The 11,472-nt window shown below is 42.5% G+C and overlaps 2 protein-coding genes across 2 annotated transcripts; one reads left to right on the top strand and one right to left on the bottom strand.

The window, feature by feature from the left end:
• Positions 1-707: 707 nt before the first annotated feature.
• usp12a (ubiquitin specific peptidase 12a) lies at positions 708-6,812 on the bottom strand. Its single transcript, XM_018673890.2, has 9 exons — positions 6,538-6,812; positions 5,344-5,424; positions 5,032-5,245; positions 4,597-4,832; positions 4,115-4,191; positions 3,691-3,774; positions 3,379-3,576; positions 1,754-1,832; positions 708-1,644 (listed from the first exon to the last, which is right to left on the bottom strand). Exons 1-9 carry the CDS (start codon positions 6,583-6,585, stop codon positions 1,543-1,545), a joined length of 1,119 nt encoding a protein of 372 aa, XP_018529406.1. The 5' UTR covers positions 6,586-6,812; the 3' UTR covers positions 708-1,542.
• Positions 6,813-7,214: 402 nt separating this feature from the next.
• Positions 7,215-9,717, top strand: rpl21 (ribosomal protein L21). The gene is made up of 6 exons (XM_018673892.2): positions 7,215-7,371; positions 8,153-8,231; positions 8,352-8,413; positions 8,541-8,653; positions 9,197-9,347; positions 9,595-9,717. The coding sequence occupies exons 2-6, from the start codon at positions 8,165-8,167 to the stop codon at positions 9,682-9,684; spliced, it is 483 nt and encodes a 160-aa protein (XP_018529408.1). The 5' UTR covers positions 7,215-7,371; positions 8,153-8,164; the 3' UTR covers positions 9,685-9,717.
• Positions 9,718-11,472: the final 1,755 nt, after the last annotated feature.

Genomic DNA, 11,472 nt, shown 5'->3' with positions numbered 1-11,472 from the left:
GTGTGTGTGTGTGTGTGTGTGTGTGTGTGTGTGTGTGTGTGAGTGAGTGCAGCGTTCAGGTGTCTGTTTCCACGCGCCTGTAGACTCTATTGTTTCGGTCTTTTACCAGAGGCATGGATATATGTTGGAACACGTGTTCTACAACCAGTAAAGTTCATGCTGTCTCACCTGCACAGTGAACTAAAGCCGCAGTGTTTTAGTTTCAGTGGTTTCGTGCCGCCTGACTCGAGTTTCAGACATGAAGATGCTGGATGCAGGGACTCGCTTTCCTCCTGCGACGCCCTGCTATTCTGGTCCTGTCTGTGCTATTAACAGCAACCCTGATGTGTGTCACCAACCTCCCCTCCCCTCCTTATCTTCCCCATCTCTCCCTCCCTCTCCCCCGTCCTCCATCTTCTCTGCCTCATCTCTCCATCCTTGCAGCGCTGCCCGCAAAAAAAAACCCCAAGAGGATCCTTCCGCGGGCCGGACCGGCGGGTGAGTCGACATCAGACCGCACTCAGCTGACCGGGCGTTGAGTGGGCTGTGTGGGTGGGCGTTATTCCAAAGCACCTGCCTTTTGATCCCAAATGGATTAAAAATAGCTCCTGTTGCAGTGGGGGGAAAAAAAGCAGAGCTGCCAGGTAAGACCGCTGAGGGGCGATGTTGAGCTGGTATGAGTCATCAGTGCGCACCTGTGGGACACAAAAAAGAGAGCACACCCTGCCTCAATCTTACCGGCTTTATTTCTTTTTCTTTAAAACAGAAAATGATCGCTTCACAACAGGCCTTTTCAAGCAAACCCTCACATTAAACTTGCCAACACCTACAAAACGGTATCAAAAGTGCACCATAGTGTTAATACATCTTCTCAAGATCTAACATTTTCCAATGATAATATTATCTTCTTGTAATATTTATACAAATACCATTCTGTACACTGTAGAAATACACAACCCAGTGTACCCAGTAAGTGGGACACTCACCCCCCCCCCACACACACACACATCCTCCTTTCCATCCATGATCAAAAACATGATCCACTCTCAGTAAATCCCAGTGCAGAGTAAGAGTGTGTGTGTGTGTGGGGGGATGAAGACACCAGGCCAATATTACATCATATGAATTATTAAATACCCATTCAACCCCACACCCAAGGCAAAAACTAATACGCCACTCATACGATCAACCGACATCTGTACAACCCTCATTCAATGTCTTTTTTTAAAAACAATCTTGACACAGTTTTCATTCATTATCGTCTCATTGTCCCTGCAGCAGCAGCAGCAGCAGCGTCCAGCCAGAGTGAAGGGGATGGGGGGTGGGGGTGGGGGTGGAGGCTAGGAAAAGACAGGATGGGAGCTGGTACGTAGGCGGGACTTCCATGGCTGAGCTGCAGTGCCGAGTGTGTAAAAGCACAGGTATGGATTACAGCTGTGCAAGCAGGTGTGACACCATGCGGGCTGCTGCGGTGTGTTTGTGGTCCGCTGCCCCCCCCCCCCCCAAGAAGAGGGAACAGAGCATTTCTCCTGGTTTCTGCGGTGAAACACTTGAAATCCACTTTTAGTCTCTAGACTGGTAAAAGAGGATGTAGCCCGACTCAGAGTTCTTGGAGATTTCAGAAGTGAGACCGTAGAATTCTTCTATGGCCTGAGCATCTATTTTCTACAAGAACAGACAGGTGACATTCAGCACGGTTAGAAAAGTTGGTATTCGGCTAAAACATACGCAGCTGTACAGTCTAAACTGAAGTATTAGAAATAAACTCACTCACCTCTACAATATCATCATCAAACAGCAACCAGAAGTCATGACTTTTCACAATGGCGATGTAGTGGCCCCTGTTTGGACCACTGGAAAGAAAGAAAACATTGCATTAGTTCTACATCTGATTTTAATATCCTGACTCTAAACAGAGTCTCACAGGATTTTTGCTATTCCAAGAAGAAGGCACTACCCAACAATCACTAAGGTGTGACAGCAGCAGCGAAAGAACAGACACTGCTAACCCTCACTACATGGTTCTCCAAAACTTTAATAGGCACCTGCAACTCTTTTCTAATGTGAAACTGATCCACACACATAAAAGCAGTTCAAAATGTGGAACTTCTGTTTAAACTCGACTAACCCGATGTTCACCATAGTTACTGTAACTTAGCAGTTCTTGTTCTGTGCTTTTCTTGAAACTAGAACCTGAAATAGATTTGGGTGGATTGTTGCAAAATCAGTACAAATTTCAAACCAATACAGAGAAAACTGGTGAGTGTTTTTGAGAAAATCCATGACATGAACTGGGCAAAGTTCTGAATATGGGTGAGTGGGCACTAACCCAGACGGCTTTTACTGCCACGGCTTTTTTAAAAAGGCTGTTTGGGGCACTTTGTGCTGCATTTGATGGGACTCAGCAGACACAAGCAGGAAACAAGGGGAGAAAGAAAATGGGAAGGAGATGCAACAGAGGTCCCTGGCCAGACTTAAACCCAGGAACATTGTGATTACATCTTAGGCAATGTAAACTACTTTGCAACCGGGACGCCCCATGAAGCATCAAGACACAAAGCAAAGGTGGCAGGTTCATTTCAAAAATCGAATTTTTAAAATATACTACTACTACTACTGGAGACATCTGATTTTAATACTAATAAATACATTTTTAAAAGCTGATCGACAAGCATTAATTTATAATACTGTGAACTGTGATTTTGTATTAGGATACATTAAGTATAGTGGTCTGAGTATTCTGTATCATCGGCCTGTGTTGGCTGTTGTCAGCTGAAGCAGATAAATAAATATACTGTATCATATAGGCACTATCATGACATTATAATAACAGAAATCCCACACGGTACAGCGTGTAGCCTCATACCTTGGCAATCAATTCCATGATACATCTCCCTGCTCTGAAAATAACCCTGGCAAAGGGTAGCTGAGAGTTCAGCTTAAAGGCAGAAGAGAAGACTCAGACACTCAGACCGATAATTTACACTGTAAGACTCCTAACTCACTAAACTCCAGATAAGTCTGACCTTTTAGTTCGTGCTCCCCATTCTATTATCCTATCAGAGTCATGGAGGGTGGGAGTCTGCTCCAGCACGCACTGTGAGAAAGGCAGGGAAACACCCTGCATAAACACAGACAGACTAACTCCCACTCACTCTGGGTCAAAACTGGTGCTGAGAAAAAGCACAGCACAGCTGAACAATGATGGATGAGGGTCTGTGTTTTCTCCTGTGAGATGTGATTTAGATTCTAATGTACCTTTATTCTTGGGCCAACAGGTTCAAATGCAATTTTATTATTAGAACAATTATTATTTTATTTTATTTTTTTGGTGTCTGTAGTTGCTGTGGAGACAGTTATAAAGGTGTTATATTCTAGCTGTGCTGTTCACCTACACACCTCCCACAATGCACCACCACAGCGACCAGGTCGTAGAGCCTCTCAGGATTGGTGGCGTCCCCAGAGGTGTTGAAGAGGCGGAGCTCCAGGGGGAAGACGACGCGATAGGACAGCTTGGTGTAGCGCTGCAGCTGCTCCATGTACTTAAAGCGCTTCAGGTGCAGAGCCAGGATCATTGGCAGCTTCTTTACACGCATCCTGAAACACAAATATCGCAGTGTCAGACACAGGATCCACATGCCCAACCACAAACAAAAATGCACTGAAAAAAAACTTGCCACTCATATATAAAGAATGAACCTGGGGACTGACCTCTTGTGTGCCTCCTGCTTGCTCCTACATTCTTCACAGTAGTATTTGTACTCACTGCACAGTGTCTCTGTGTTACTGAAACCTCTGAGAAGAGGAATAAAGAGAAGAATTGGTCAGTCTGAAGTCCACATCCACAAATGAACGCTGTGATTTTAAAATATTGAATACTCCTTGTGCAAGCTGGTGAGGGAAACAGCACAGAATGTAATTTTCACTTCATGTTCTTCACTAATTGTGCAAGAAAGTTTTTTCAAACTTCGGACTCAAATGATCCTTTACCAATGAAAGAAGCAGCCTCAATCCAGCGGGACTTGGCAAGTGTACTTTATCAAACTTGCTTAAAATTAAATACATGAAAGAAAATAACTTTACAACTATGTGGTTTATTACAACCTCTAACATGTTCTATGTGTGGCTGGCTTACCTGAGGCAGTGTGTGATGGAGGTATTCTGTTCTACATCCACAGAAAGGTCAAGAAAGTCCTCATCTTTGCTGCTTATCTGAAAAGAAAAGAGGACAACATAACAGGCTGAAAGCGACTAAACCCAAATACTAGACAAACACGTCTGCTTGATCAGTTTGGAATGAAATGTCTCACTACCAAACCATGAGCTGTGGTTGTATGGCAATAAATATCCTACTGTTTGCTGTTCTGTTGTATTTACTTAAAACACTGTTTGCACACACACTGACAGAAACTATAGCACATGTAACCTAAGCTGTTCTCTAACCTTGTGCCAAGACACTTTGTCCTTGTAAGTCTCCTAACTTCTGACATCAGCAGCATGGTTGTTTGACTCGAGTGAAAACTTGTTTAAACACGACTGTGACGCATGGTAGAAGACGTTTGGTGCGGGTCACTCAAATTTCCCCCTGCAGATGAAAACAGCAGTGAGGCATCTTACCGTTTCACAGGTGAGGCAGCGTGTCTCATTGGTCAGAGTGCCTTGGAAGATCTCGTGGACCCAGGTGGGAGCAGGTGTGGCATTGCTGTTGTTGTTCTGGGAGTCCAACGTGCCGTTGGCAAGGCGCCCATTGGTCTTCTCCTGCTTCCTCTCCTCTTGTAGGAGATCAGCAATGGTGTTGAGCAGGTAGTTTAAGAACTCGTGGGCATCCTGCTGCATGTAGTTGTCAAACAGCTCTGAGGGAGAAAATATACACAGAGAGAGACTTTAGAGTCGTAACTCAGCTATTCTATGTGTTTTGCTGCACAGACTCTGTGAAAGCCAGCAGCCAATGAGGAGAAACGAGGCGAGGGCATTTTAGATCAGCTCTTTAAGTGATGACTTTACACTCTTTTGAATGCACCAATCTTTCTAGGTTTATCAGTTGTGTCTCACCATTCTCCTTGCGTAGTCGTGTGATGAACTTCTTGGGTGGTATGACCCCCACCTTCCTCTTCTGGTTGGCGATACTATGGAAAAGGTCAGCCAGGCAGGTGAGCAGGTTCTCCTTCCGCCGAGGCTGACTGCGGTACGCTAAAATCTTTTCCCGGAATGGCCGGCAGAAGTACAGAGCCTGCAGCACCGAGTTGCAGTAGCAGGTGTTTCCAAACTAAAATCAGACACAGCACACAGTGGAATGAGTGTGAGTCCAAGCTTGGTGGAGATGTATATACAACACTGAATCCACACAGGGTATCATTCACTTACATTGACCAGGCCGAAGTAGTGCTCATTTACCGGAAACTGCTCAGATCCAATCTCTTTCTCCAGAGCAGAGGCATTGGCGCCCTGTACATATGCACAAAGCCAAAAAAAATCACTTACTTACTTCAAACTAAACATAGGATAAGTTCAGCTAACATTTAGAATGGAACACTGAAAAGTACACATTAATGCTACCTCTAAATCAGTAAACAACTGCCAAATTATACAGCAGCAATTTGCCATTTTCAAGGTCATTTGTTGCTGGGATAAAACAAAAAACTAATGGCTGCTTAAAGCCTTCAATACTAGGAATTTTTCCCTTACTACTTCCACTCTGGCCTTATATGTCATTAGAGCTAAAAGCATGCATCGTTTTTAACTGACAGTAAAGCTGTGGTTGTCCCCGGCCAGTGCTGACTTTCATCCCAAAAAGCTTTTAAATGCAAAAGTCGGCTGGGATGACAAAATTGCATGTATAAAAATAGAAAATACTCAAGCACCGAGGTCTTTGAAGGGCTGGGGCGGCTGTTTGGGGAAATGCATGCCCCTATAGTACGATCTTGTAAGGGTTAATAGGCTACGATACGATGTGCATGGAGCAAGAAACTGTGCAGAGTGGACATGGACTTGGAACGGGTCCACAACTGCGTAGCTAATGTTAAACCATGTCGTCATTGCCTGCGTTAGTAATATCTGGTAGTTTGTCAAAGGCCAACGCGCCAACTTATCCTTTTTTTCACGGTTTCCCTACACATACTGCAGATTAATCGTCTCACAGTCGGAAGTAATCCATTATCCAGCTGTGTGCCAGTTGTAGGCAAGCTGTAACGCTAGTTTAGCTTTAGTTACCTTCACGTTAGCTAGTTAGCAGTGAATCCCAGCAACAGCAGGTGCACTGTCATTGTGATTTAATAATCTGCGATAAATAATATCCAAATATGTCGGAAAGCTATGAGTTAAAAACAGTCAGCACACGAGTGTCCATCTACTGCCGTTAGCAAAAAGAGCAGAGCAGAGAAGACAGTGGGTGGCTGCTTGGTTTGCCATGGTCGGAAAACTGCTTGGCTAGCACAGACACCCGAATAAACTGCTTTTATTTACAATCCCACGGTTTAAAAAACCAATAACACCGCAGCCACGGTTTACGTATCACCCTATAGTCTGGCTAATGTCAGTATGAGACTGCTGTGTACTCACCATGGTACAAAAAGAGGCAAATTTGGAGACTGTCATTAGGATTTCCATTCGGCTAGCGCCATCTTCCACCACACCGCCGCGCGCTGACAAGACTGGGCTGGCTCCCCTCGTGAGAGAAGGTAGGCAGGCAGGCAGGCAGGCAGGCAGGCGATTCTGCTGAGCTCGCGACGGAACGTCCAATAACTCAAGAAAGAAAACAAGAGTATTCACTGCATGTTGCTTCCGTCTTCGCTTTATCACCCTGAGTAAAACAACTTGCTTTGTTTCTGACAACAAGTGTCACAATCAAGACATATTATGCATTCTAAAAAATAGGATTATTTCTAAAGGCCAAATTAAGTCACGTCAAGATACCCATGTCGTAAAATAAATGAAAGGTTAGCCAGCCTTCCCAAGTTTGGCGCATGCGTATCATCACCGCCACTGTAACTGTGTTATATATGTTTGCACCATTGTGCAAAGTATCAAGTGTTCCAGGTGTCAAAAATGAACTCTTAAAAAAGTTACTGTGCATTTATTTGCGCTAATAAACGAGTCGCCGCTTTCATACGTTGTTCCCTTGCGTTTCTACTAGGCTGCGATAAACCGTATACACGACACAGAAACGTTATTGACTACATCTGATCTGGGAGCAGTTGACGTAGTTCATGCACTTTAGGTTCCATGGTAATTCATAAATGGGCTGACTCTGGGTCTGCTGCCCCCTCACTTCTTTCCTCACCGTCAATTTAGTTCAGGCAATATCGCGGAATGCCTGAATTGTATTTTACAAGGCGGAGTTTAGGGCCTTTGCTCTCTCTTTCCGCCGTACCCGCCATCTTGTAGTGACCGGGGGTAAGATCCTCTCCGCTTTAAATTATATTTTCTAGGCTATTATCGTGTCATTCGTACACAATTACATTTATATACGCGCTGCAGCCATGTCCCTACATGTAATTTTGTCAATATAGTCTGAAAACGCGCCCAACGGAATGATATTATCCGTGTAATGTGAGCAGGAGCAGCAGCGTGGCTCTTCCATGTGGGCATCGCAGACAGAGAAACGATTAATAGAAACAGTATTTTCCTCTGACATCCTGTTACCACTATTGAAATTTAGCTTTACCCGGCATTTGTCGTGGATATTTTTTTATCACAAGACTGTAAAATTGCTAATTTTTTGCTGCCAAACATACTGTTACCCATATAGTTCTTACAATCCTTCAGTTCAACAAATTTCCTTACACACAGTCGGTGTGTTAGCAGTCAGGCTAAATTGCGTTAAGTTTAATTAATCATAAACTGCCATTGTTTACCCATACTCATATCTGTGTGAGGGATATACTTGATAGTTTTTGTTGTCATACGTTGGGTCAGCTGTTTTAGACGCAAAGTGCTATTTTTTAGCTTGTGAAGCGGCAGGGTCTGGACAGGATATTCTCTTTCGTGAGTTGTCACTGCAGTCACATCGTGCCTTTTGATACTGAAATACGTCCAGTAGTTCACCAATTCTCCATCACTGTGTGGCGCAGTGATATGAAATGCAGTAGACCCATTTATTGACGTAATTTTCCACCATTTAAACAAATGTGGAATACGTTTACATCCTAACTTATTTGTTTTTTTGTCCTCTCAGTAATCAGGCATCATGACGAACACCAGAGGCAAGAGGAGGGGGACCAGGTACATGTTCAGTAGGCCATTCCGCAAGCATGGTGAGTGCAAATTTAAAGTTCACCTTTTAATATTAGCCCACTCTTGAATAATGTGTGCCTTGGAACTGCTGTCAAAGCTTAGAGAGTTACACAAATTAATTGGCAACATTTACTTCACAGGCCCAATCCCCCTGTCCACATACATGCGCATCTACAAGAAGGGTGACATTGTTGACATCAAGGTAAGATGCAGCATGTGTTGATTTTAATATCCTTATTTTGGTGATCAGTAAGTTGAATTTTTGAAGTCCCTCTCTTATTACCATGTTGTCATCATATAATTAATTGCTATGTGTGACTTCTTTCCAGGGCACAGGTACTGTTCAGAAAGGTATGCCTCACAAGTGCTACCATGGCAAGACAGGACGTGTCTACAACGTAACCCAACATGCTGTCGGCATCATTGTCAACAAGCAGGTCAAGTAAGTAGAAAGTATTTATTTTATGATGTATCTAAATGTGTATGTTTATGTATCTTTGAGCTGGCACACACCAAACGACTTAAGTCATACATGTGGTGCAGCGTCACCATAAAATTGACAGATGTTGCATACTAGGACCCAAGATCACCTGACACTCTTGTGTTTGCTGGAATCTTAGCTTGTTCAAGACTGATTGTATTGAATGTCTATCGAGTGCACCTAAAGAATCCTTTTGGCTTTTGTCTTTTGTTGTGTGCATTTGCTCATACGCTTCATCTAAAAGGAGGTATGTGACCCCATCTTCACTTTGCCACAAGGATTCTTTATGTCCTCAGTGGTCATTCATGTGGGGAAAAGTATTTCATCCTTATACACCCCAGTCCAACTCCTGTTTGTCCTGGGGTTGTATTGAGGAAACAGCAAAGGAATGCAGATACTGAAACAGCAATATTTTAATTTTGTGCTATAACTACCAAGCAAGTTGCATAAATGTATCAATTTCTGTGTTGGATATGAATGTGTTTATCCTTTGGGCTCTCACAGGGGCAAGATCCTGGCCAAGAGGATCAATGTGCGCATTGAGCATGTGAAGCACTCAAAGAGCAGAGACAGTTTCCTGCAGCGCGTCAAAGAGAACGAGAGCAAGAAGCTGGAGGCCAAGCAGAAGGGCAGCTGGGTGGAACTGAAGCGCCAGGTATGAACCAACTGAAAATGACTTGTTTACTTAAAGTGATTTCAGGTTTAAAAGAAGAAGTGTAATATCTGCTACATGGCCTAGTAGTATAAATTAGTGTGTGCTATAAATAAACTAGTTATGGGTTGTAAATTGCAGAAAAAGTGGTCTGCCTGTTTTGATTTTTAATTTTTTAACCAGTTTTCTTTGGAGTTTCTGCTCATTTGATCTTATTTGACCTAAATGTCCCTCTTCCTTGTGTCTACAGCCTGCTCCTCCCCGTGAGGCTCACTTCGTCAGCACCAAGAAAAACGAGCCACAGCTGCTGGAGCCCATCCCCTACGAGTTCATGGCATAAAGTGCTCCCCAGAATAAAAATATTTGTACACATGCTGCTTGTCATGTTGTCGTCTGTCCACACGTGTGCTAATTGCTGAAGTGTCATGATGTGCTGTTACTCAGTGATGATTAGCCTCTTTTGATTGCTTAAAATGAAATCAAATGCACTTTTCATTTCACCGGCGATCTGAGAGTGACTGGCACACATGTCACAAGCATTTCACATCTGTACGCTACACCTTGCACTGTTAGTGATCTGTCCTATCAGTTTGCCACCGTGGGATATTTGGAATGCAATTAAAAGTCCCACACAGTCACAATGAACCTACACAAGTGTTTTCACTTAGAATCCCTGATTAGACCAGTTGTACCTGTTAAAGCAGGAAAAATGTAAAAATAAGAGATAGCTGAGGTCTGTTTATCGGCTTCATTTTCAAGGGCCTGGTGTTGTGCGTGTTAGTTCACTGTCATGGTGTTACTGGGATGCGAGAACAGAACAACAATTATTAAAAACACCTGTGCTTTTCTACTGTGACAACCTGCCACCCGTGTTGATTGGTCCCTCAGCAGCAGTAACAGATCATACACATGAATCATATGCAAGTGTTACCACTTAATTTTACTGATTAGACTATGATGTGTGGGTGTTTATTTCCTGAACTGATGTGAAGAGATGACAAGAACAAACTATCCTAGTATTAAAAGGGCAAGACAATTTCCATGCTCATCAGAGATAGATAGATAAAGAGATTTATGATACTAAATCCCAGAATAGGTTTCACCAACCACAGTCTTCAGGTGATTTGTTCAGTTGTATACAATCTTAAACTACATAAAGGGGAAATTAAAGGAAACTGGCTTTTAGTTGGGACCACCATGTTCAATTGGTGGTTGTGTGCACTTCATGTCCAGTTGACATGCTAATGAAAGGAGTTATAAAACAATGTGTAATTCAGTCCCATTCATGTGGTTGATACCACAGGCAGAGTTTGTACTCTGTTAATGCAGTAGGTGGCAGTGTGCACCAGGGTTTCTGCTGAGCTTAGAATCTGCATCAGGTTTTTCCTGCTGTAAGACCATAAAACAGCTGTTGCTTTAATAAATAGGTTTGATATGTATAACTGTACATTATTTTCCTGTCATAGTTTGTGACACTTACTGACCTGTGGTATTGTAATTACAGATAGTATTACCTATGTAGTCAAAGTTTCTGTTGTATTTTTAGGTGTTACGGATTAAGACAAACCATGATTCAGCAGTTCAACTACCTAACTTAACCTCCATGATCATTTTTCATAGTCATGATCTAGATTTTTTCTTCTCACCTCTATACAAGGACATTTTCTCACAATGGTAATTCAGGTTTCATAATCTAAATTCACTCATTGAGGTTAAGAAATTATTTTTCTAAAGGGAGATAAATATAAAGACTAAACTGCATTAAAGTCAGTGGTTAAGTAACAAGTTAATAATTGTTTAAATCATTTACATGTTCTAACAAGGGTAATACAGTAATAATAATTTTAATTGCATAGTTCTTTTAAGGCAGGGGTTACTAAATGCTCTATGAAATTAAATAAAAACAGATTTTAGAGGAAATCAATGAGGTAAATCTATAATTCTAATGCATCAAAATCCATAAGATTTGATCTGTCAAAAGTATTCAGGGTATTGCAAAATCTTACAGGTGAAGGTTTTTACCAGTAGAATAGTGAAATAAATAAAAATGACAGACAGTGGGAATGTGGTTTCAGAATTTTGGACCCCTGTGTATATGGGGTTTTACAGAATAATCTTTTTTTGAAAA

The sequence above is a fragment of the Lates calcarifer genome, linkage group LG24, assembly GCF_001640805.2.
Source record: "Lates calcarifer isolate ASB-BC8 linkage group LG24, TLL_Latcal_v3, whole genome shotgun sequence".
NCBI lineage: Eukaryota > Metazoa > Chordata > Actinopteri > Centropomidae > Lates > Lates calcarifer.
Note: the sequence above shows the minus strand (reverse complement) of the source record. Positions and strands in the feature narration are given on the sequence as shown.

Excerpts from the sequence above, each read along its gene's own strand:
- usp12a (XM_018673890.2), bottom strand. The coding sequence starts at position 6,585 with ATGGAAATCCTAATGACAGTCTCCAAATTTGCCTCTTTTTGTACCATG. Across the intron at positions 5,425-6,537 it reads TTGCCTCTTTTTGTACCATG|GGCGCCAATGCCTCTGCTCT; the intron begins GTGAGTACACAG and ends GCATATGTACAG. Across the intron at positions 4,833-5,031 it reads ACGACTACGCAAGGAGAATG|AGCTGTTTGACAACTACATG; the intron begins GTGAGACACAAC and ends TTTCTCCCTCAG.
- rpl21 (XM_018673892.2), top strand. The coding sequence starts at position 8,165 with ATGACGAACACCAGAGGCAAGAGGAGGGGGACCAGGTACATGTTCAGT. Across the intron at positions 8,414-8,540 it reads GTGACATTGTTGACATCAAG|GGCACAGGTACTGTTCAGAA; the intron begins GTAAGATGCAGC and ends ACTTCTTTCCAG. Across the intron at positions 8,654-9,196 it reads ATTGTCAACAAGCAGGTCAA|GGGCAAGATCCTGGCCAAGA; the intron begins GTAAGTAGAAAG and ends GGGCTCTCACAG.